At 46.9% G+C, this 23,367-nt stretch overlaps 1 protein-coding gene across 1 annotated transcript in view; it reads left to right on the top strand.

Annotated features, from left to right (window-relative positions):
• Positions 1-2,089: 2,089 nt before the first annotated feature.
• Positions 2,090-23,367, top strand: part of pigs (phosphatidylinositol glycan anchor biosynthesis, class S) — a 37,231-nt gene continuing 15,953 nt past the window's right edge. The window contains exons 1-7 of the mRNA XM_052035468.1: positions 2,090-2,217; positions 7,152-7,291; positions 11,421-11,535; positions 11,941-12,030; positions 14,100-14,426; positions 15,777-15,919; positions 17,277-17,391. Of these exons, the coding sequence (XP_051891428.1) occupies positions 2,184-2,217; positions 7,152-7,291; positions 11,421-11,535; positions 11,941-12,030; positions 14,100-14,426; positions 15,777-15,919; positions 17,277-17,391 (964 nt within the window). The 5' untranslated portion in view covers positions 2,090-2,183. The remainder of the gene's footprint in view (positions 2,218-7,151; positions 7,292-11,420; positions 11,536-11,940; positions 12,031-14,099; positions 14,427-15,776; positions 15,920-17,276; positions 17,392-23,367) is intronic.

Raw genomic sequence — 23,367 nt, 5'->3', positions numbered from 1 at the left:
ACATTACTACCATCAGGGAGGAGGTACAGGAGCCTGAAGACCCACACTCAACGTTTCAGGAACAGCTTCTTCCCCTCTGCCATCAGATTTCTGAATGGTCCATGACCCCATGAACACTACCTCATTATTCCTCTTTTGCACAATTTAATTATTTTTGTAACTTATAGTAATTTTTATGTCTTGCTCTGTACTACAGTCGAAAAACAACAAATTTCACATCATATGTCAGTGATAATAAACCTGATTCTGATTTTTGATCTTTCTGCCAATGGGTACAGTTTCTATCTTTTCTGTTTGGACCTTTCATGGTTTTAATTTTCTCTATCAGATTCCTTCACAAGCTGCTCTGTTCCAAGAGCAACCCCAGTTTCTCCAGTTTACCCGAGTAAGTAAAATAGTTCATCCCTGGAATCTCTGTAGCCTCTTTAAAGCCTTAACATCTTTCCTAAAGTGTGGGAACCAGAGCAGGACACAGTTCTTTTTTCTCTAAAGATTCAGTGTGACTTACTTGTTCTTGTACCTAATACCTCTATTAATAAAGCCCCTAATCCTGTAGGTTCGAATAACTACTTCTTCAGCTTGCTCTATGAACATGTATACTCTCTGATGTTCTAGTCTGCTATCCCATTCTCCCTAACATAACACTTTCCATTTTTCAGCATTAAATTTCATCTGCCATGTGTCTGCCTGTTCTATTATGTAGAGCTCCCTGAGGTCCATTACTATGCCGCTCACTAAGCCTGTTTTAGTGTCATTTGCATATTTAGAAATTGTGCTCTTTACATCCAAGTCTGAATTATTAATATATAAAGTGCAACCTTGATAATAACATGCCACGTAATATCAGTTTCAGATATGCCACAGGCAGTAACATACTCCTGCCTCCTGAGGCATTGATATTTCTGGGTCACAGTGTGGAAGTAATATTCCTAGCTGAATGAAAAATTTGTTTGTGAAAGTCCTTCTGACAACAACAGTACTGAGGCGGGATCAGCCGATTTTGGAAAAGAATCAGCAATCCAGCACCAGGGGATGCTCCTGAAAATGTAACTGTGGGATACAGCAGTGGAGATTGAGTGGAAAGAATGGGGCTGGGGGCATTGGGGAAATCTGTTCAAATGGTCTTTGTACTTGACTATATAAAGTGAGGGGTTCCAAAGCTGGGTAAATGTTACTTCACTTACTACATGGGTGACTTATGGCATCGGTGTTAAAGTTGTCCCCTGACACCCACAGTACGTGGAGGGTGCACAGCACTGGGAGAAATGGTTTTAGTTCAGACTCTTTGGGAACACTGCTGTCAACTTCCATCCAGCCTGACAGTCAATTGGAAGGATTTATTTCTCTCAGAAGACAGAAAGTTACCCCCCCCACTCATGTTCAATGGTTACGGGATGTTATGTCACATCTAAATTTAGAGAAGATCCGTTGTTCAATTTCTGGATCTAATCTGGACATTCAAATATTGTGGGGACCTTTTCTGAACTACTTTCAAAACCATTGATTTGGTGCTTAAAAAGTACAGATACTGGCTAATACTATTATGTCTTTAGGGCTTTTTTTTGGTCTTTTTTTAAAACCAAACAGCTTCAGTCTTGGTAGTGGGTTTAGATTTTTTTAAATAATAAGATTATTCCAATTTATTAATATTAATTAGTTATAATTTCTGTTTATCAATATGAGGTATTGTGATTTCAAGTGTGACTCAATACAGTGCATTTTGTCTTTTCTTTTGTTTCATGTACTTTCTATCTGGAATTAATAAAAATAATTATAAAAGAAAAAGAAGGCAGTAACCAGGGGTTGAAGGTTGAGGTGGTGGGAGGCACCCGCACTCTGACAGGGTCTGAAGACCCACCGCCTCAGGGGAGAGAACCACAACCGTCCAGGACAAACCCCCGGACAACCAGCACGTCTCCTACTCACTGCCGCCGCCGTTCCTCCCGCCAAGACTGCAGCACGTGACAAGATCAGGGCACGTGACGCCAAGACGCACGCCCTGAGCAACGGAAAACCGAATCGTCAGCCCCGGATGTTACCCGCCCTGAAGCGGTTCTCCTGATAGTCCCGCCCCCGCCTCAATGTGATTGGCTAAGGGTGGGAAACCGAGTGACCTGTTGATTGGTGAACTGATCTGTCAGATTGGGTAGTACTTCCGTTTTCGGGGGCATTCAGGAAGAAAAATGGCGGCGGCCGAAATTGCGGCCGCGGCGGAAGGTGTGAGATTTAATGTTGTGTTCGAGTGAAGGGCGAGGGGGCGGCGACCCGGGATACCCGGGCACTGAGGGGGCGGCGACCCGGGATACCCGGGCACTGAGGGGGCGGCGACCCGGGATACCCGGGCACTGAGGGGGCGGCGACCCGGGATACCCGGGCACTGAGGGGGCGGCGACCCGGGATACCCGGGCACTGAGGGGGGGGGCGACCCGGGATACCCGGGCACTGAGGGGGCGGCGACCCGGGATACCCGGGCACTGAGGGGGCGGCGACCCGGGATACCCGGGCACTGAGGGGGGTGGCGACCCGGGCACTGAGGGGGTGGCGACCCGGGATACCTGGGCACTGAGGGGGTGGCGACCCGGGATACCCGGGGCACTGAGGGGGTGGCGACCCGGGATACCCGGGCACTGAGGGGGCGGCGACCCGGGATACCCGGGCACTGAGGGGGCGGCGACCCGGGATACCCGGGCACTGAGGGGGGTGGCGACCCGGGCACTGAGGGGGCGGCGACCCGGGATACCCGGGCACTGAGGGGGCGGCGACCCGGGATACCCGGGCACTGAGGGGGGTGGCGACCCGGGCACTGAGGGGGTGGCGACCCGGGATACCTGGGCACTGAGGGGGTGGCGACCCGGGATACCCGGGGCACTGAGGAGGTGGCGACCCGGGATACCCGGGGCACTGAGGGGGGAGGCGACCCGGGATACCCGGGGCACTGAGGGGGGTGGCGACCCGGGATACCCGGGGCACTGAGGGGGGTGGCGACCCGGGATACCCGGGGCACTGAGGGGGGTGGCGACCCGGGATACCCGGGGCACTGAGGGGGGTGGCGACCCGGGATACCCGGGGCACTGAGGGGGGTGGCGACCCGGGATACCCGGGGCCCTGAGGGGGGTGGCGACCCGGGATACCCGGGGCACTGAGGGGGCGGCGACCCGGGATACCCGGGGCACTGAGGGGGCGGCGACCCGGGATACCCGGGGCACTTTTGAGGGGGCGGGGACCCGGGATACCCGGGGCACTGAGGGGTGGGGACCCGGGCACTGAGGGGGGTGGGGACCCGGGATACCCGGGGCACTGAGGGGGTGGGGACCCGGGGCAGCCGGGCACTGAGGGGGTGGGGACCCGGGGCACTGAGCAGGTGGGGACCCGGGCACTGAGGGGGTGGGGACCCAGGATACCCCGGGCACTGAGGGGGTGGGGACCCGGGTTACCCGGGGCACTGAGGGGTGGGGAACCGGGATACCCGGGGCACTGAGGGGGTGGGGACCCGGGGCACTGAGGGGGGTGGGGACCCGGGATACCCGGGGCACTGAGGGGGTGGGGACCCGGGATACCCCGGGGCACTGAGGGGGGTGGGGACCCGGGATACCTGGGGCACTGAGGGGGTTGGGGAACCCTGGATAACCAGGGGTACAGAGGCTGGTAGGGATAGGGAACGCTGGTAACCAGGGGTACTGAGGGGGGTGGGGGTAGAGAACCCTGGATGACAAGGGGTACTGAGGCTGTGATAGAGAAAAGAGGGAGGTATCGGTCAGGTACAAGTTGGGATGAAGTGAATCCCTGGAGGAGTATTGGTGATGCAGAAGTGTTCTGAAGAAGGAGGGCCATAGATAGGGTGAATGCACTCTCTTTTTCCCCCAGGGTTGGGGAATCAAGAACTAAAGGGCACAGGTTTAAGGTGAGACGGGAGAGATTTAATAGGAACTTGAGGGGAAACTTATATTTTTACTCAAAGGTTAATGTGTGTGGAATGAGCTGTCAGAGGAAGTGGTTAGGCAGGTACAAGAACAACTTTTAAAAGACAGTTGGACAGGTAAATGTATAGGAAAGGTTAGAAGATTATGGGCCAAATGCTGGCAAATGGGACTAGCTTGGATGAGGTATCTTGGTTGTTATGGATCAGTTGTGTCGAAGGGCCTGTGTCTTTGCTGTATAACTCTGTGACATAGGTTCTGGCAGTGTCTCCGGACCAGCGGCCTGGGAGCCTGTTTGTTGGGGGGGTGAGAGAGTGACCTGGCATCCACACCTGGCAGTGCAGTGACCCAACCTGGGGGCTGGAGTATTGACACTGTCTGCCCACAGGGCTTGGTTTGTTAGTCACCTCGGTACCCATATTCCTTCTTCCCACTTTTCCTGATAAGGAGCCTTGCATTGTCATAGCCTGCCCTGTACTGCCACTCAAAGTCCTCTTAACCATCCCACCGGCATCTTAATCACCCTGCCAGCTCCTCATTAACCACTCGGACACATGTAACAAACCCCCGCCACGTGGCATCAATAAACTCATTCCTTTCTCTGCTCAGATTTCTGTTACTCCCTTACCCTATTCACATACTCTTCCCCAGAGGCAGTCAGCCCTCTGTCGCCATGTTTGTACTCGTCTTACTACAGCTTCCTCGTCACTTGGTGACCCTGTCCCACAGACTGTAATTGTTGTTAATTATCCCCCACCACCCCTGTCATTTCTGTAACCCCTCTCCCCCATTGTCCTGTTCATTTATCTCTAGTCATGGTCCTCCATCTCATCGCAGGCAAACTCTCTCCATAACAATGTTACTGACTATCTGAGGGAGCCATACAGCATGGAAACAGGTCCTTCTGTTTACTGAATCCTTGCTAGCCATCAAAGACTCAGTCACATTAATCCTATACTGACCCTTTTTTTAATTCTCCACACAGACCCATCAACTCCTTCCAGAATCTACCAGTTATCTACACACAATGTGCCAACCTGCACACCTTTGGGATATGGGAGCAAAAGAGAGCACCTGGGAGAAACCTACAGAGTCACAGGGAGAATGTGCAAACTCCACACTGACAGCACTGGATTCAGGGTTGAATCTGGGTTGCTGGAGCTGTGAGGTGGCAACTCTTCCTGCTCTGCCCTGTACCCTCCTGTGCTGCTGTATTATTATCTGCAGATTATCTCTGTTGATAATGCGTTATCAGTAGAGATAATCTCATTGTAATTCTTTGACACCAGTCCCAGCACAGCTGCTATCACTATTGGTGTTAATCTTGCTGTTTGCTTGAGTAACTCACTCCTAACGAGGGCCCCTGAAAGAATATATTAGTTAATGGAAAATGTTTGACGTGAACAAATTAAGACAATGCAGTTTCCATGGTTTTTTTTTGTCTTCCTGTGAAGCACCTTTCGGATGGAGTCTGATAAAGCGGCTCTGATCTTGGTGATGTGATTTGAACTGTCAGTGGCTCTTCATAGCAGCAAGGTTGAGAGCACCAGATTGCAGAATTGCACTTTATTGCTATGTGCTGCTCCCACTATAATTGCAGCTTCCTTTTTAAATGTTAATTCTGAACATAGCAAGGAGAGGGATTTTGTGATATGTTAAACTGTGATTCATTTACTGAAGGCACAGAGTACAAATGTTCTTTTGAGCCATTGAGGGCACAGTTGTATCTTATTCTCGTCACCTAACTTTAGGAAGGAAGTGAAGGCCTCAGGGAGGATACCAGGCAGATTTAGTAGAATGGTGATTGAAAATCAAAACAAAAATGCATATACTGGAAATGTAATTGGCTTTATAAGGTGTTGGTCAGACTACATTTGGAGTATTGTGAGCAGTTTTGGGCCACATATTGAAGGAAGGATGTGCTGGCATTGGAAAGGATCCAGAGGAGGTTTATAAGAATGATCCCAGGAATGAAAGGGTTAACATATGAGGATTTTTTGATGACTCTGGGCCTGTACTCGCTGGAGTTTAGATGAATGAAACCTACTGAATATTGAAACGCCTGGATAGAGTGGACGTGGAGAGGATGTTTCCAGTAGTGGGAGAGTCTAGGACCAGAGGGCACAGCCTCAGAATAGAAGGACATCTCTTTAGAACAGAGGTGAGGAGGAATTTCTTTATGCAGAGGGTGGTGAATCTGTGGAATTCATTGCCACAGATGGCTGTGGAAGCCGTCATTGGGTATACTTAAAGCAAAGTTGGTTAGTTTCTTGATTAGTAAGGGTGTCAAGGAAAAGACAGGAGAACGGGGTCGAGAGGGAAAAATAAATCAGCCATGGTGGAATGGTGGAGCAGGCTCGATGGGCCGAGTGGCCTAATTCTGCTCCTATGTCTTATGGAACTCTGAAATAAAACAGAAAACACTGAAAATTCTCTGCAGGTTAAGCAACATCAGTGACAGAAACACGGGTGAAGAACCATTCACCGGAAATGTTAACTTCATTTTTACTGAAATAGTTCCAGGGATGAGGGATTTTAGGTGGAAGGTTAGACTGAAGAAATTGAGTTTGCTCTCCCTGGAGCAAAGATTATGATGAGTTTAATTAGGGTAGCTAGAGGGAAGTTGTTCTCATCAGAAGATGGTTCGAGAACCAGGGAGCATACATTTAAAATATTTGCATTGGGAATGTGGGGACTTTCTTTTTACTCAAGGGATAGTTATGCTCTGCAGTGCACCGTCTAGGGTTGCTGGAGACAATGTTCATTCATCAGGGAACTGGATAGCACTTGAAAGAGAATAAATTGTAGGGCCTTGGGGAAGGTGCTGATGAATAGGATCAACAGGATTGCTCCATTAGAAGATGATGTGCCAAATAGTCACCAATCCGTGCGGTAACGATGCTATCATTCTATGCTTATATTTCAAAAGTCCTGCATTAGCTGTAAAATACTTTGGGACAACCTGAGGGGGAAAGGTGCTCTAGAAATGCAAGTCTTTCATTATCAAGGATGGTGGGGCAGAGTATAGTTGGATCTCCAAGGGATGGGGAAAACCTGATGGAGTTTTGTTCATAGTGACTGATTCAATCTGGGAGGTGGGTGAGGCTTAACACATTAACTAGTTTATAGAGACTAAGTAATATTTGGACTGCTCCAAAAAACAGTAGTTTCTAATTAATGCTATGCAACCCAGGTGTCAGCAACCCACAAACCTTTTACCCTTTTTTTGCTCAGAGAAGTTCCGAGGAAAGCTATCTGCCAGCTGCATCGCTGTGGTAGTGGTACTGGTTGGGCTGCCTCTCTGGTGGAAGACAACAGAGACTTATCGTGCCTCACTGCCTTACAGCCAGATCAGTGAGCTGGACTTGCTCTTGGTAAGAGATCGTTCTGATGGCAGCTTTTCTGAAACACTGTGGTTAACAATGAGTGCCTGAACTGTGGAGTGACCCCATGAGCTGTGCTGCACGGGACAATGTGGATGATTCTAAGTACCTCAGCCAGACTGGCACTGTGGTTAGGGATAGAAAGTTGCTGCTAGTGTGGAGAGAGTTTGAACAGGAGTGGACAATGTCAGTGGACTGTGGCTAGAGTAGGTAAGAAAGGTTAGAGGGATATGGGCCAAACATGGGCAAGTGGGACTGGCTCAGATGGGCATCTTGGTCAGCATGGACAAGTTGAACTGAAGGGCCCGTTTCCGTGCTGTATTACAATATAACTCTACTAAACCATTCTGAAGTATTTGCACCTGATGTTACCTTGCGTAGATGCACAATCTTTGAGAGGAGTCTTATTTAATAGGGTTGGGTGTGCTGAGACCTCTTTAATCTCTGCAGCCTGTGTTCAACCCAATACAGGCAGAGGGACATAGGCTTAAAAAGTCCACATAGGATGTGTGCACTCTGCTTTCAATCTCTAGGGCAAGGACTCCTGCTGTAACCAAACTGCAGGAGCTGGATAAACCTTGGAAAAGGAGCAGCAGGTTATGTGATGGAGAGAATGAGGAGCAGTGGGAGGAGCCATACTAGACCTTGTATTGGGAAATGAGCCTGGCCAGGTAATTGGAGTTTTGGTGGGGGAGCATTTTGGGAGCAGTGATCATAACTCTGTTTGATTTCAGATAGTTATGGATAAGGATAAGATGAGACCTTGGTGGAAAGTGTTAATCTGGGGAAAGGCTAATTACAACAGTATTAAGGAGGGCAGATTGGGAGCAGCTGTTATTGGGTAAGTCCACATCTGACGTGGGAGTCGTGTAAAGGCCCATGAGAATGAGTGCTGGGACCTCTGTTGTGTGTGATATATATAACTGATTTGGAAGAAAATATAGGTGGGCTGATTAGTAAGTCTGCAGACGACACAAAAATTGGTGGTGTTGAGGACAGTGAGGAAGGTTGTCAAAGATTCAGTTGGAAATGTCAGAGAAATGGCAGGTAGAGTTTAGTCTGAACAAGTGTGTAGTATACGCTTTGGGACGTCAAATGTAAGAGGAAAATGTGAAGTAAATGGCATGACCCTTGGCAGCATTGATGGAGAGGGATCTTGAGGTGCAAGTCCATAGCTTCCTGAAAGTATCCACACAAGTAGATACAGTGTTAAAGAAGGCGTAGGGTATACTTGCCTTCATCAGTTGGGTTGTTGAGTATAAGAGTCAGGAAGTCATGTAGCTGTATAAAATTCAGGTTAGGCCACATGTGGAATATTGTATGCAGTTTGGTTGCCGTATTACAGGAAGGATGTGGAGGCTTTGGAGAGGGTGCAGAAGAGGTTCACCAGGATATTGCCTGGATTAGAGAGTATTAGCTATAAGGAGAGGTTGGACAAACTTGGATTGTTTTCTCTGGAGCGTCGGAGGCTGAGGGGCAACCTGAAAGAAGTTTATGAAATTATGAGAGGCAAAGAGTCTTTTTCCCAGGGTGGACATGTCCAGTACTAGAGGACGTCACTTCAAGGTGAGAGGGGAAAAGTTTAAAGGAGATTTACAAGGAATTTTTTTTGTTTACACAGTGGTAGGTGCCTGCAACACGCTGTCGGGGGGAATGATGGAAGCAGATACCATGTGTTAGACAGACGTGAACGGGCAGGGAATGGAGGGATATGGACCACATGCAGGCAGAGGGGATTGGTTTAAATTGGTGTCATGGTTGGCACAGACATTGTGGGCCAAAGGGCCTGTTTCAGTGCCGTGCTGTTCTATGTTTTATGTTTCATCTTGTTTACAACTTATCCCCATGGCCACCCCGGTTTTACTCTATCAGAGACATCCCCCTCCCTCACCCTGCCTGCACCTTTAAAAGCTTCTTGTATCTCCTCTTCAGTTCTGACAAGGCATCTCCGACCTGAAATGTTAACTCTGTTTCTCTTGGCACAGATACAGCCTGACCTGCTGAGTGCTTCCAGCATTTTCTGTTTTTATTTAGACTTCCAACGTTTGCAGTTTTTTTTGGCTTGGCTACCACTCCAGGGAGTTTACCTGACACTTCAGTGCACTGCTGATGGCTTGTCTGTCTGATGAGAGTTAAATCAAGCCTCCATGCACTGATTTAGGTTGAGGTCAAAGATCGCTAAGTGCTTTTCAACGGCGAGGTGCATTCTCCCTGGTGTCCTGGCCAATATTTATCTAGTAATTTACAAACTGAAGAAACTGCAGACATGGGAAATCTGTACAAAAAAACTGCAAATACTGGAGATTCTCATCAGGTGAGGCAGTATTCTGTGAAGAGAGAGAGTTAGCATTTCAAGTCAATGATCCTTCACTAGAAGTGAGAAAACAAGTGTGTCTTAACTTGCTGAGAGGGAAAAGGTGGGGACAACAGAGGGCATGTCTGTGATAAGGTGGAGACCAAGATTGTCCTGGTGACACGATGCTTTCAGACCTATCTGGTTAGTAGATGAATGAAGGAGTTAGGAACAGAAAATAAAAGGACACACTGGAACTGTGAGGTGCAGAACACAGCAGCTGCTGGAAACGTGAAACAAAAGACAGAGCTAGAGATACCCAGCACATCAGGCAGCATCTGTAGAGAGAGCAAACTGAGTTAAGATGAATGACCTTGCATTCAAATTGAATGGTTTTGACGGGGAAGAGTGGTTGTCTGAAATGTTTGTATTCAATATTGGGTTCTGAGGGCTATTCTTTGAGTTTGTGTTGAGTTTCATTGGCACTGTGCAGGAGGCAAAAGACGGAGGTAAGAGTGCAAATGGGCTGGAGAATTAAAGTGACAGGCAACAGGAAACTTGGTCATCCTTGTGCACTGAACAAGGTGTTCTGCCAAAGAGTCACCCAGTCTGTTTGGTTTCTCTGATGTAGAGGAGACCACAGTGTGAACACTGAATGCAGTGCAGTAGATTGGAAGAAGTGCTGGTGAATCACTGCTTCACCTGGAAAGACTGGGTCTCTGGCTGGTGGGAAGGCATGAGGTAAAAGAGCACATGCGATTGACCATACATTGCTTAGGGGCAGCCGGCTATAGCAAGAGTCAGCATATAAATGGGAGATTGCAGTTTCTCCAGCAGGCTATCTGTTAAATAGTTGCGTATTCTTGGATTTTGCACACTTGAATGTGATTCCAGCATAGAATATAGAATATAAGAGAATATAAGGCAGGCACGGTAGTGTAGTGGTTAGCATAACACTATTACAGCACCAGCGACCCAGGTTCAATTCCGGCCACTGTCTGTAAGGAGTTTGTACGTTCTCCCTGTGTCTGCGTGGGTTTTGTCTGGGTGCTCCGGTTTCCTCCCATATTCCAAAGATATACGGGTTAGGAAGCTGTGGGCATGCTATGTTGGCACCGGAAGTGTGGCAACACTTACGGGTTGCCCCCAGAACACTCTACGCAAAAGATGCATTTCACTGTGTGTTTTGTACATGTGGCTAATAAAGATATCTCACCTCACCCTCACCCTCACCCTCACCTCACCTCACCTCACCTCACCTCTTTATAAAACATTGGTTAGGCCACCCCTGGAGTACTGTTTACCACACTATAGGAAGGATGTGATTGTGCTGGAGAGGGTGCAGAGGAGATTCACCAGGATGTTGCCTAGATTGGAGCATTTCAGTTACAAGGGGAGACTGGATAGGCTGGGCTTGTTTTCCCCGGAGTGGAGGAGGATGAGGGGTGACCTGTTAGAGGTGTATAAAGTTACGAGGGGCATAGATAGGGTAGGTAGTAAGAATCTTTTTCCTGTGGTGGAGGAGTCTAAGACAAGAGGGCGTAGGTTTAAGGTGCGAGGTAAGAGATTTAGAAGGGATCTGAGGAGAATTTTTCACACGGTGGGTGGTTGGAGTCTGGAATGTGCTGGTGGAGGCAGAGACTCTCGCAATATTTAAGGAGCATCCAGACACGTACTTGAATGGCCAAGACAGAGCAGGCTGCAGACCTAATGTGGGTGAATGGGGATGGTGTAGAAAGTACAATGTTCAGCATAAACCTCGTGGGCTGAGGAGCCTGTTTCTGTGCTGTATGCCTTTATGGCTCGATGTTGTGATCTTTTCTGCAGCTTGACATCAGTGTGCCAGTGGAAGTGGTCTTCGCGAGAGGCACCCTGACAGCAGAGCAACAGAAAAAGCTGCTGCCACAGACCCAGTTCAGCCAGAAGCAGAATCAGCTGGATGGTGAGTGAGTAGCAACAAAAGATTGGCCCCTCAAACCTTTGTGTGATTACTGTAGTTCTATGTCTGAATGAAAGAAAGGGAACATTGCAAAACTCACCTCCCATCAAGCAAGAGTGAGCCATGCTGTCAGGGAGGTGGTACTTTTGATCAATTAGTTGATCACAGTCAGGTTACTGGCCTGAGTGGGCCAGGCCATGGTCCCTACTCCAGTTGCTGACTGCATGCATCTGCTCCTGCCCTGAAGTCAGGATGAAATTTAACTGTGGGCCTCCATGTGGGCACTGAATCTGATGTGTCTGGTATCACTGGTAGGATTGGAGTTGTGTGTCTATCTGATCCTTGTACAAATTCTGTTTCACACTTGTTACTCTGCAAAGTTTAATCCTTGTTCTGTCTGCCTCACAGGTAAAACGGGGTTCAAATATAGGTATGAGAAGACGTACAGAGCTGTAACCGGGCTAGAACAAGACGCCATAATGAGCAAAAATGTGGAAGGTACAGATTCTTTGCCTCAAATCTATTTTATGCTGATATTGGTACCTTCTCTGGTAAACCTTAAATAGAAAGAAATATAAAAAGGTAAGAGCAGAAGTTGGCCATCAGGCCTTTGAGCCTGCCCTGCTGTTCAGTACAATTGTGGCTGATCCTTAATTGAAGTAGTACATTCCTGTGCTCTCCCTGTTTAAATAACATTTTATTTTCTGTTTCTGTTTTTCCTACCAAAGTGATTAACTTCACAGTTATCCATGTTGTACTGCATCTGCCATGTATTAGCCCACTCATTCAACTTGTCAAAATGGCCTAGAAGCCTCTCTTCATCACCCTCACAACTCGCACTCCTACCCGAGTTTCTGTCATCAGCAAACTTGGAAATATTACGTAAGAAGATGAGAACTAATGACAGGAAAAGGCCATTCAGCCCTTCAAGCCTCGTTTGCCATTCGCCGATCTACTTTAGGAACATTTTCCTGCCCTATCCACATATTCCTAGATTCCCTTAATATCCCAAAACCTATCGAGCTCTCTTTTGAATTAACTCCTGACTGAGCCCCTCTAGCCTGTTGGGATGGTTAATGTCAAGGATTAACCATCCTCTGCATGTGGAAATTTCTCCTCTTCTCAGTGCGGAATGGCTTGCCCTTTATTCTGTGACCCTCAGTTCTAGTCTCCTTAGCCAGGGGAAATGTCCTTCTTACCTCCAGCCCTCTCAGAAATTTTCAAGTTTCAATGACATCTCTCATTTTTCTAAACTCTAGATAAATACAGGCCTAATCTACTTAATATCTCCTAGTATGGCAAACCTGCCATCCCTGGGACCAGTCTCAATGAATCTTTGTCACACTCCCTCTATGACAAACATATCCTTTTATAGGGAAGCTGATCAAAACTGCATTCGGTACTCTAGGTGTGGTCTCACCAAAGCCCTCTGTAATTGCAGCGGGTCATCTTTGCTCTTGTACTCAGATCCCCTCATGATGAAGGACAGTTTACCAATTGTCTCCCTGATCACTTGTTACACCTGTGTGTTGGCTTTTAGCGTACAAGGACCCTCGGATCCCTTTGAATGTCAACATTTCCCAAACTCTCATCTTTTAACAAATACACTTCTTTTTGATGCAGCAAGTGTCACATTTTCGATCTGCCATGTTCTCACCCACTCTCAGCTTCTCTGTATCCTCTTCAAACCTTCTTTGTGGCTTCCTCCCTACTCTGAAACCCACCTAGTTTTGTATTATCAGCAAACTTGGAAATACAATATTTGCTCCCTTGGCCAAGTTATTGATGCCAATTGTGAAAAGCTGGAGGCAAAGCACTGATCCCTGCGATACCCACTAGTCATAGCCTGTCAACCTGGAACAATCTCTTTATTCCCATTCTTTACCTTCTATCTGTTAACCAGTTCTCCATCGTCAGTATATTATCTCCAGCTCCATGTGCTCTAAACTTGTTGACCAACCTCCTGTGTGGGACCTTATTCAAAGCCATCTAAAAATCCAAATACACCACACCCACTGGTCCCCCTTATCTATCCTACCTGTCACATCCTCAAAGAGCTTCAATAAATTAGTTGAACATGATTTTGCTTTATTAGTCCAGTTCACGATCGGTCTGGATGGCATACAAACAGCAGTGTATCACTGTATCTTGGTACACGTGACAATAATAAGAATAAGCCAATAGTCCATGCTGACTCTCCCAATCCTACTGTTCTTTGCAAAGTGCTGTATTGTCATTCTTCGTCACTGACCTTGCTGACATCTATTGTACTTCCTTAATTGCCCCTGAAAGAGTCGACCATATTGGAGTCACACACAAGCCCAGACCAATTAAGGACGGCGGATTCTTTCTCTGAGCGCCATAGTGAACCAGATGTTTTGTTTTCTTGGTTACCATTGCTGAGATTGTCCATATTCAAATTTAAGATTTGTTTAATTTCTTGAATTTAAATTTCCCAGATGTCTTGGTGGGATTTGAATTCACGGTCTAAACCTCTGGCAGTTAGCCTAGTAATGTAACCACCGTGTTACTGCACCCTAGTTAGCTGCTCTCTCCTGTATTTTCAGGGGCAGTTGTCACTTTATCCCAGGTTTACGAGAGCTCAGCTGGTTTGGTGGTGATATACGTCGTGCCTGCTGATTCCCAGCTTCTGCCGGATGAGGTGACAGTTTACATCGGGAAGCACAGGGCCTGCTTCCTGCGGTCTCCTGTGACTGGGTCACACAGTGTGGAGGACGTACTTCAGGACATTGATGACAGTATAGAGGAGATCCTGCAGACTATGTCCTTCACCGATGATATGGTGGTTGCAGCATTGTCCAGTCGTGTTCCCTCGGGAACCATTGGCACTGACAGCCTCACAGCAAGTACAACAGCATTCAAATCCAGTCTTGGTGAGGACAACTTCTTGCTTTCTGCCATTTTTTGTTCAGATTTCCTCCCTGTCTGTATTGAGCATGTGGACTGTTACAGCCGCAGGTCATACACTAGTGCCTTGGCTAACAACTGAGACGCAACAAGCGTAATGGTAACCTAACTCATAACCACGGGATCAGGAAGGTTCCTGACCTACATCTTGCCCAATCTTCTTTACCACTGAAGAGAAAAGTTGAATAGGTTGTAAAACTGATCTGATCTCATTAGGTCGGCAGGTTGGGTTGAGTTAACTGGGGAATATCATTGCTGATGCTGATCCTCTTAGCTAACACTTCAAAGCAATTTCACTGAGACATCGTGTTGCAGTTGTACAAAACATTGGTTGAACTGCATTTGGAGTATTGTGTGCACTTCTGGTCACCACACTACAGGAGGGATGTGGTAGCAATAGAGAGTACAGAAGAGATTCACCAGGATGTTGCCTGGAATGGAGGGCTGTAGTTATAAGGAGAGACTGGACGGGCTGGGTTTATTCTCACTGGAACGTAGGAGGCTGAGGGGTGACCTTATTGAGGTTTATAAGGTTACAGAAGCATGGATAGGATAGACAGTCAGGATCTTTTTTTCCAGGACAGGTGAGTCTAGAACTAGAGGGCACAGGTTGAAGGTGAGAGGGAAGAAATGTAAAGGGGATCTGAGGGATAAGTTTCTCACACAGAGGGTGGTGAATATTTGGAAGAAGCTGCCAGAGGAGGAGGTGGAGGCAGGTACAACTACAATGTTTAAAAGGCATTTGGAGACCTACTTGGATAGGAAGGGTGTAGGGGGATACGGACCTAATGTGGACAAGTGGCATCAGCGTAGGTAGACATCACAATCGACATGGATGAGGTGGTGCAAAAGGACGTGTTTCTGTGCTGTACAATTCTACAATTCAAGGTAACCGGATAGTGGTTTGGAGCAGAAGCCCTGGTTTATATCACCCCACCCAGTCCAAGAAAGTAAGGACAGTTACAGCTTCCAGCCTCAGTAACCCCACCATCTCCCTGTCCACCCTCCACACCATTCTAATAATACCCAAAGAACATCTGAAGAGAGGAGGTATTAGATTCTGTGCAAGACCATGTGGGGGATAGGACTGCCACTGGGCTCACCACACTGTAGGGGTCAGATGCGTTTCCATCTGTTAGATGTTTAGAGTGCACTGCCTACTCGTGTCAGCAAGTTGACTGTGTTAAGTATCTGGTATATAAACAACATTAATAATTACAGTTTAAATAATAACCATGATCAGGTGCAGTGTGTGCCTTCTCTAGATGTGTGTTAAGTGCGGACCACTTGAATTTCTGTGTTTCATTCATTGGTAGGATATGAAATCACCTTCAGTCTGTTGAATCCTGATCCCAAGTCCCATGATGTTTGTTGGGATATCGAACAAGCTGTGAATAATTATGTGCAACCCTTCCTAGACAAGCTGTCATTTGTTGCAAACTTTTCTGTAGACTCTCAGGTAAGTCTGAGTGGGCAAGACCCCCTTTAAACCTGCAAAAGGCGGTGTGGGATTGGACACTGCAGGACTGCATTGGTGCTGTGAGGAGTGGTGGGAGGAGGGGGAAATAAGGTAACTCAACAAGAAAGCTAGACTTTGATCTATATCATGCTTACACAGCTTCATGTTGTCCCAAAGCACTTCGCAATCGATGCAGTAATTACTTGAAGAGCAGACACAGTTGTAATGTAGGAAATTTGACAGCAGTCATCAGACAGTCAGCATTCATGAACAACAGTGAAACAAATGATCAGATCACTTCTTTTACATAAAACGAACAGTCAGCAGGATGAGCAGCTTGATGGTTGCTCCACCCGCTGAGTTCCTCCAGCCCATTGCTTGTTGCTCCAGATTCCAGCATCTCTGGTGTCTCCATTAAGTTGACATATGTTTGTTGAGAATAAATAACACTGAGGTGAACTCTCCTACTCTTTGACTTACGCTTTGCATCTATCTGAGATGGCAAACAGGAACTGGATTCATGTCGCGCATCTGGCAGTGCAGTAAATCCACGGCACTTGCCAACGTTCATCGCTCATTCAGTACTGCCCCCCTTTCGGTGCTGCCTCACCCACTCCCAACAGTGCCACCTCTCTAAATGCTGACGTGCTCCAACAGTGTTGCCCCCCCCCATACTGAGGTGCTCACTGAGTGCTGTCCCTCCAACCAGTGTTACCCCTCTTAATGCTGAGGTGCTCCTGAATGCTGCCCCTCTGGTGCTGTCCTGTTTCTGTGTCACTTCACAGGTGGTTCTGCCCTCCTTCAGTGCACTCTGCAGACAGTGCAGCTGTCCCTCAGTGCTGCAAAGGTGGTGTTGGGCTGGGTCACCTGGCTGTGAGTGACTGGGCATTCTACAGCTTCTGCATACTACCTTGATATTTGTGGGTCAGAGTGTGGAACAGGACCTCCACATGCACCCACCTCTGCTCCTTGGCAGAGCACACTTGGTTGTATTTTGTACCCTTACCTAAGTAATAAGAGGTAAAAGAATGTAGTAAAGTTTTTTTTTGGTGGTGCTTTTTCCAAGTAATTCTTTAATATTCACTAGGGCCACAAAACTGTACAGATGGTGACTGTATCCTGTAACAAGGACTTGGAATGTCAGCACAATATTTTTTAATCTCAATCAGACTGTCATGTGGAGGGGAACTCCTTCGTCACATGTTAAAACTTTACTATCTCTCGGATCCATTAAGGTATTGGTGAATAAGATACGTTTAATCTGGCAGTTTCGTGGTCTTCATTATTGTTAAAAGATTTTGAGTCCTGTGTGTACTACAGGTTCTGACTGTCTGTGACACTGGCTCTCTCTTTACAGATACTGTATTACGCAGTTCTTGGAGTAACCCCGCGCTTCGACAAGACCTCATCGAGCTTTTCATTGACTGAGGACAGCTTGCCCCATGTGATCAATCCAGTCGAAGCCAAACTCGGTAAGAATACAGTCAGCCCACTGAAGAGTCTTGTAAGACACAAACATAATATTTCTGTTTTCATATGTTGATTGGAATGGGCTCCCTGCAAGGGAACTGGGAGTGGATTCAGTAGTAGCTTCAGAAGGCAGTTAGAGAGGTGTGCGAAAGGGAAAAGTTGCTGGACTACAGGGAAAGGACAAGTAAGTCGGACTAATATAGCTTGTCAAAGAGTTGGTGGAGTGAATGACCTCCTTCTGTCCAGTGAGATCCTCAGATTCGTGTGTTAACACATTTTAACGTTTATTGTTTTTATTCCAGGTTTCCAGCATTTGAATTTTTCCCCTTTTTCTCCAGTATTGGCTAAAGCCGTTTCAACCTGTGATTGCAGCATATGTGAGAGTCGTTCAGAATGAATAAGGTTTCATTCATTGCCGCTCTCTGAAGCGTTAATTAATGACTGCACCTGTTGCTACTGAGCGGTAGTTTCTATGCTGCTTGGTGAGTTGGCTGTAGTGCTACAACATCCTCACCAGGTGGACAAACTCACCGTGATATCAACCCCACCCCCCAGCCACCTGTACAGGTGACCCCCACGTTACGGCCGTCTGGGTTACAGAAGTTCACCCTTACAGAATTCACAAGTCACTAACCAAAAATTGGCTCTCGGAATTTGTGTGGGCGAGGAAAAAGTAAATAAATCAACACAAATTTTTCCCACCTTGCGTTTCTTGACGCAGACACAGGTTCGCCTTATGGAAAGTCACACTCTGGCTTGTTTTCTAGGAACGCAATCCCCTCTGTAACAAGGGGATCACCTGTACTCCTGTTGAGTGTCAGTGTTTCTATAGGCTAGTTTGTGGGACATTGCCCAAACCCGCAACAGTCTGGCAAATGTCCTGTTGGAGCAACAGAGTTGCAGGATTGCAGTTTAATCTTGCTGATGTCCTCACTTTGTCAATGTAGCTTTCATGAAAGGAGAGAATCTGATTAAGAGATTCTTACCGTCTCTGCTAGGGTTTAAGTCTAGGTTTAAAAGTCTAGTGTTTTAAAAGTTTTTAGTGGTCGAGTGGGGGCTGGACTGCGCAGGCGCGGCGCGGTCAGTTTAAAAAGCCAACTGCCTATAGAGTGGGCAGCGTCGGAGTGGGCAGCGGAGTGAGTGGGAGCAGAGTGTTCTGGGCTTTGGCTCAAGGGGCTTCGGCGAAAAGGGGTAAGGCAGGTGAGTAGCTGGTAGGTAGGCAAAGGTAAGGTTACCTGTTATCTGTGATAAATATTTAAGTAGAATATCAGGAGGGGTAACTAAGTGGAGCGGCCAGTGTGTGAGTGGCTCAGGGTAGGAGTGGAGCCTTGAGGCTTTGGCTCAAGAGACTTCGGCGAGCAGAGGCTGAGGAAGAGCTAGCACCCTGAGAGGTAAGGCCGGTAAGTACCTTTAAGCTAATTAAAGTCGGATTGGGTAATGAAGGCAGCAGCTGGGGCAGTTGTGTGCTCCAAATGCAGTATGTGGGAAGTCCCTGATGACTACACCTGTAAAAGGTGCATCCAGCTGCAGCTCCTGGCAAACCGTGTTAGGGAACTGGAGCTGGATGAACTTCGGATCATTCGGGAGGTAGAGGCAGACATAGATAGGAGTTTCAGGGAGATAGTTACACCTAAAAGTCAGGAGGCAGGTAGCTGGGTGACATTTAGGAAAGGGAAGGGGATTAGACAGAAGGAGCAGAGCACCCCTGTGGCCGTTCCCATCAACAATAAGTATACAGTTCTGGATACTGCTGGTGGGGACGACCTACCAGGGAGAAGTTGTAGTGGTTGAGTCTCTGGCACCGAGGCGGGACCCTCATCTCAGATAGGAGGGAGGGTAAAGAGGAGAGCAGTAGTGATAGGGGATTCAATAGTTAGGGGGACAGATAGGAGGTTCTGTGGGAGAGATCGAGAATCCCGGATGGTCTGTTGCCTCCCTGGTGCCAGGGTCCGTGATAGGTCAGATCAAGTTCTCGATATTCTCAGGAGGGAGGGTGAGCAGCCAGATGTCGTGGTCCATGTTGGGACCAATGACGTGGATAGGAAGAAGGAAGAGGTCCTGCAAAGAGAGTTTAGGGAATTAGGTGCAAAGTTAAAGGACAGGACCTCCAAGGTTGCAATCTCAGGATTGCTACCAGTGCCACGTGCTAGTGAGGCTGGAAATAGGAGGATCATGCAGCTAAATATGTGGCTAAGGAGTTGGTGCAGGAGGGAGGGCTTCAGGTTTCTGGATAATTGGGCTTTGTTCCAGGGAAGGTGGGATCTGTTCCGAAGGGACGGTTTACACCTGATCTGGAAGGGGACTAACATACTTGCAGGTAGGTTTGCTAGTGCTGCTCCAGTGGGTTTAAACTAGATTTGCAGGTGGAGGGGAACCAGAGTGTTAGAGAAGACAGTGAGGAGGAAAATGATCGTGCGAGGTCTGCAGGTATGGACAGAAATCAAAGGTTTGTACGTGATAGTAATGTTCTCAGGTGCATCTATTTCAATGCAAGGAGTATTGTAGGTAAAGTGGATGAGCTTAGGGCGTGGATTGGCACGTGGGATTACGATGTTATTGCTATTAGTGAGACTTGGTTGCAGGAGGGGCAGGACTGGCAGCTTAATGTTCAGGGCTTCCGTTGTTTCAGACGTGATAGAGGGGCAGGGATGAAAGGGGGAGGAGTGGCATTACTGGTCAGGGAACAGATCACGGCTGTGCGTAGACAGGACAGCCCGGAGGGCTTCTCTACAGAGGCCATATGGGTGGAGCTGAGGAACAGGAAAGGTGTGGCCACACTAATAGGGTTGTATTATAGACCGCCCAATAGTCAGAGAAAGTTGGAGGAACAAGTCTGTAGGAAGATAGCAGACCGATGTAAGAAACAGAAAATTGTAATAGTTGGGGATTTTAACTTTCCACATATTGACTGGGACTCCCACACTGCGAAAGGGTTGGATGGCTTGGAATTTGTCAAATGTGTTCAGGAAAGTTTTCTAAATCAATATATAGAGGTACCAATGAGAGAGAAGGCAATACTTGATCTCCTATTAGGGAACCAGGCAGGTCAGGTGACAGAAGTATGTGTAGGTGAGCATTTTGGGTTCAGTGACCATAATGCAATTAGTTTCAAGATAGTTATCGATAAGGATAGGTCTGGTCCTCGAGTGGAGGTTCTAAATTGGCAAAAGGCCAATTTTGTGGAAATGAGAAAGGATCTAGGTAGGGTGGATTGGGATAAGTTGTTTTCTGGCAAGGATGTGCTCAGTAAATGGAAAGCCTTCAAAGACGAAATTTTGAGAGTGCAGAGTTTGTATGTTCCTGTCAGGATTAAAGGCAAAGGTAACAAGCATAGGGAACCTTGGTTAAGGGAACATTGGTGAGCTGGTTAAGAAAAAGAGAGAGGTGTATAGCAGGTATAGGCAACTAGGAACGGATGAGGTACTTGAAGAGTAAAGAGGTACTAAAAAGGGAAATCAGGAAGGCAAAAAGAAGACATGAGGCTGCTTTGGCAGATAATGTGAAGGTAAACCAAAGGGTTTCTACAGGTATATTAAAAGCAAAAGGATAGTAAGAGACAGAATTGGTCCCCTAGAAGATCAGAGTGGTCATATATGCGTGGAGCCTCAGGAGATGGGGGAGATCTTAAACAGTTTTTTTGCATCAGTATTTACTCAGGAACCTGGCATTGTGGATATGGAAGGAAGGGAAACAAGCACTAGTGTCATGGAACATAGAGAGTTTAAAAAGGAGGAGGTACTTGATGCTTTACAGTGAATAAAGGTAGATAAATCCCCAGGGCCTGACAAGATATTTCCTCGGACCTTGAGAGATACTAGTGTAGAAATTGCAGGGGCCCTGGCAGATATATTTAAAATATCCTTAGCCACGGGTGTGCCAGAGGACTGGAGGATAGCTCATGTTTAAGAAAGGCTCAAAGAGTAAATCGGGTAATTACAGGCCAGTGAGCCTGACATCAGTAGTGGGTAAATTATTGGAAGGTGTTGTGAGAGATAGGACATATAAGTATTCGGCCAGCCAAGGGTTGATTAAGGATAGTCAGCATGGCTTTGTGCGTGGTAGATCGTGTTTAACGAATCTTGTGGAGTTTTTTTGAGGAGGTCACTAAGAAAGTAGATGAAGGTAAGGCTGTGGATGTTGTCTACATGGACTTTAGTAAGGCCTTTGACAAGGTCCCACATGGGAGATTAGTTCAGAAGGTTCAGTCAATGGGTATCCATGGAAAGGTTGTAAACTGGATTCGAAATTGGCTGAGTGGGAGAAGACAGAGAGTGGTTGTGGATGGTTGTTTCTCAGATTGGAGGCCTGTGACTAGTGGTGTGCCTCAGGGATCTGTGTTGGGGCCATTGTTGTTTGTTGTATATATCAATGATCTAGACGATAATGTGGTAAATTGGATTAGTAAGTTTGCGGATGACACTAAGATTGGAGGTGTAGTGGACAGTGAGGAAGGCTTTCAAAGCTTGCAGAGGGATCTGGACCCAATGGAAAAATGGTCCAGAAAATGGCAGATGGAATTTAATGCAGACAAGTGTGAGGTGTTGCATTTTGGAAGGACAAATCAAGGGAGGACATACACAGTAAATGGTAGGGCACTGAGGAGTGCGGAGGAACAAAGGGATCTGGGAGTTCAGATATATAATTCCTTGAAAGTAGAGTCACAGGTAGACAGGGTTGTAAAAAAGGCTTTTGGCATCCTGGCATTTATAAATCAAAGTATTGAGTATAGGAGTTGGAATGTTTTGGTGAGGTTGTGTAAGTCATTGGTGAGACCAAATTTAGAATATTGTGTGCAGTTCTGGTCGCCAAAGGAAGGATGTCAGTAAGATTGAAAGAGTGCAGAGGAGATTTACAAGAATGTTGCCGGGTCTTCAGGATTTGAGTTATAAGGAAAGATTGAGCATGTTAGGACTTTATTCCTTGGAGCGGAGAAGAATGAGGGGAGATATGATAGAGGTTTATAAAATGATGAGGGGCATAGACAGGGTTAATGCAAGTAGGCTCCACCTAGATTAGGAGAGAGAAGTATGAGAGGACATGGCTTTAGGGTGAAAGGGGAAAGGTTTGGGGGAACATTACAGGGAACTTCTTCACTCAAAGAGTGGTGGGAGCGTGGAATGGGCTGCCATCTGATATGGTAAATGCGGGCTCGCTCTTAACTTTTAAGAGTAAATTGGATAGATACATGGACAAGAGAGGTCTGGAGGGGTATGGGCTGGGGGCAGGTAAATGGGACTAGCTGAATAATGTTTCGGCACGAACTAGAAGGGCCGAATGGCCTGTTTTCTGTGCTGAGGTTTTTCTATGGTTCTATGGTTTAGTGCTTTTAGTTAGCTTTGTGCCAGCTGAATTTATTGTGTGTTTGAATTGAAACCATCTAACTAGATTTTCTGCTGCAGAATTGACTCTAATTTCTAAACCTATCCAATCTTTCCCAATAACTAAAGTCCTCCAATCCAGGCAACATCCTGATGAACCTCCTCTGCACTCTCTCCAGTGCAATCACATCCTTCCTGTAGTGTGATGAACTGCACACAATATTCCAAGTGTGGCCTAAACAGTGTTTTGTAAAGTTGCAATATAACATCCCAACTCTTGTATTCTCTGCCCTGACCTATGAAGGCAAGTGTGCCGTGTGGCTTCTTCACCGTCCTATTGACCTGTGTTACCACTTTCAGGGAACTATGGACATGAACCTCAGTTCTCTCTGTTCATCAACCTCCTTACCATTACTGTGTATGTCTGACCCCTATATGACTTCCCAAAATGCATCACCTTGCACATGTTGGGATTAAGTTCAATCTGCCAATGTTGCACCCAACTTTCCTTCTGACCTATATCCAGCTGTGGCCTTAGACAATCTTCCTCACTATCCACAACACCAATTTTTGTGTCATTTGCAAACTTAGTAATCATACCTCCTACGTTCACATCCAAGTCATTAATAGGTCCCAGCATCAATCCCTGTGGTACACCAC

The sequence above is a fragment of the Pristis pectinata genome, chromosome 21 (assembly GCF_009764475.1).
Source record: "Pristis pectinata isolate sPriPec2 chromosome 21, sPriPec2.1.pri, whole genome shotgun sequence".
NCBI lineage: Eukaryota > Metazoa > Chordata > Chondrichthyes > Rhinopristiformes > Pristidae > Pristis > Pristis pectinata.
This window is presented reverse-complemented; position numbering and strand designations above follow the sequence as displayed.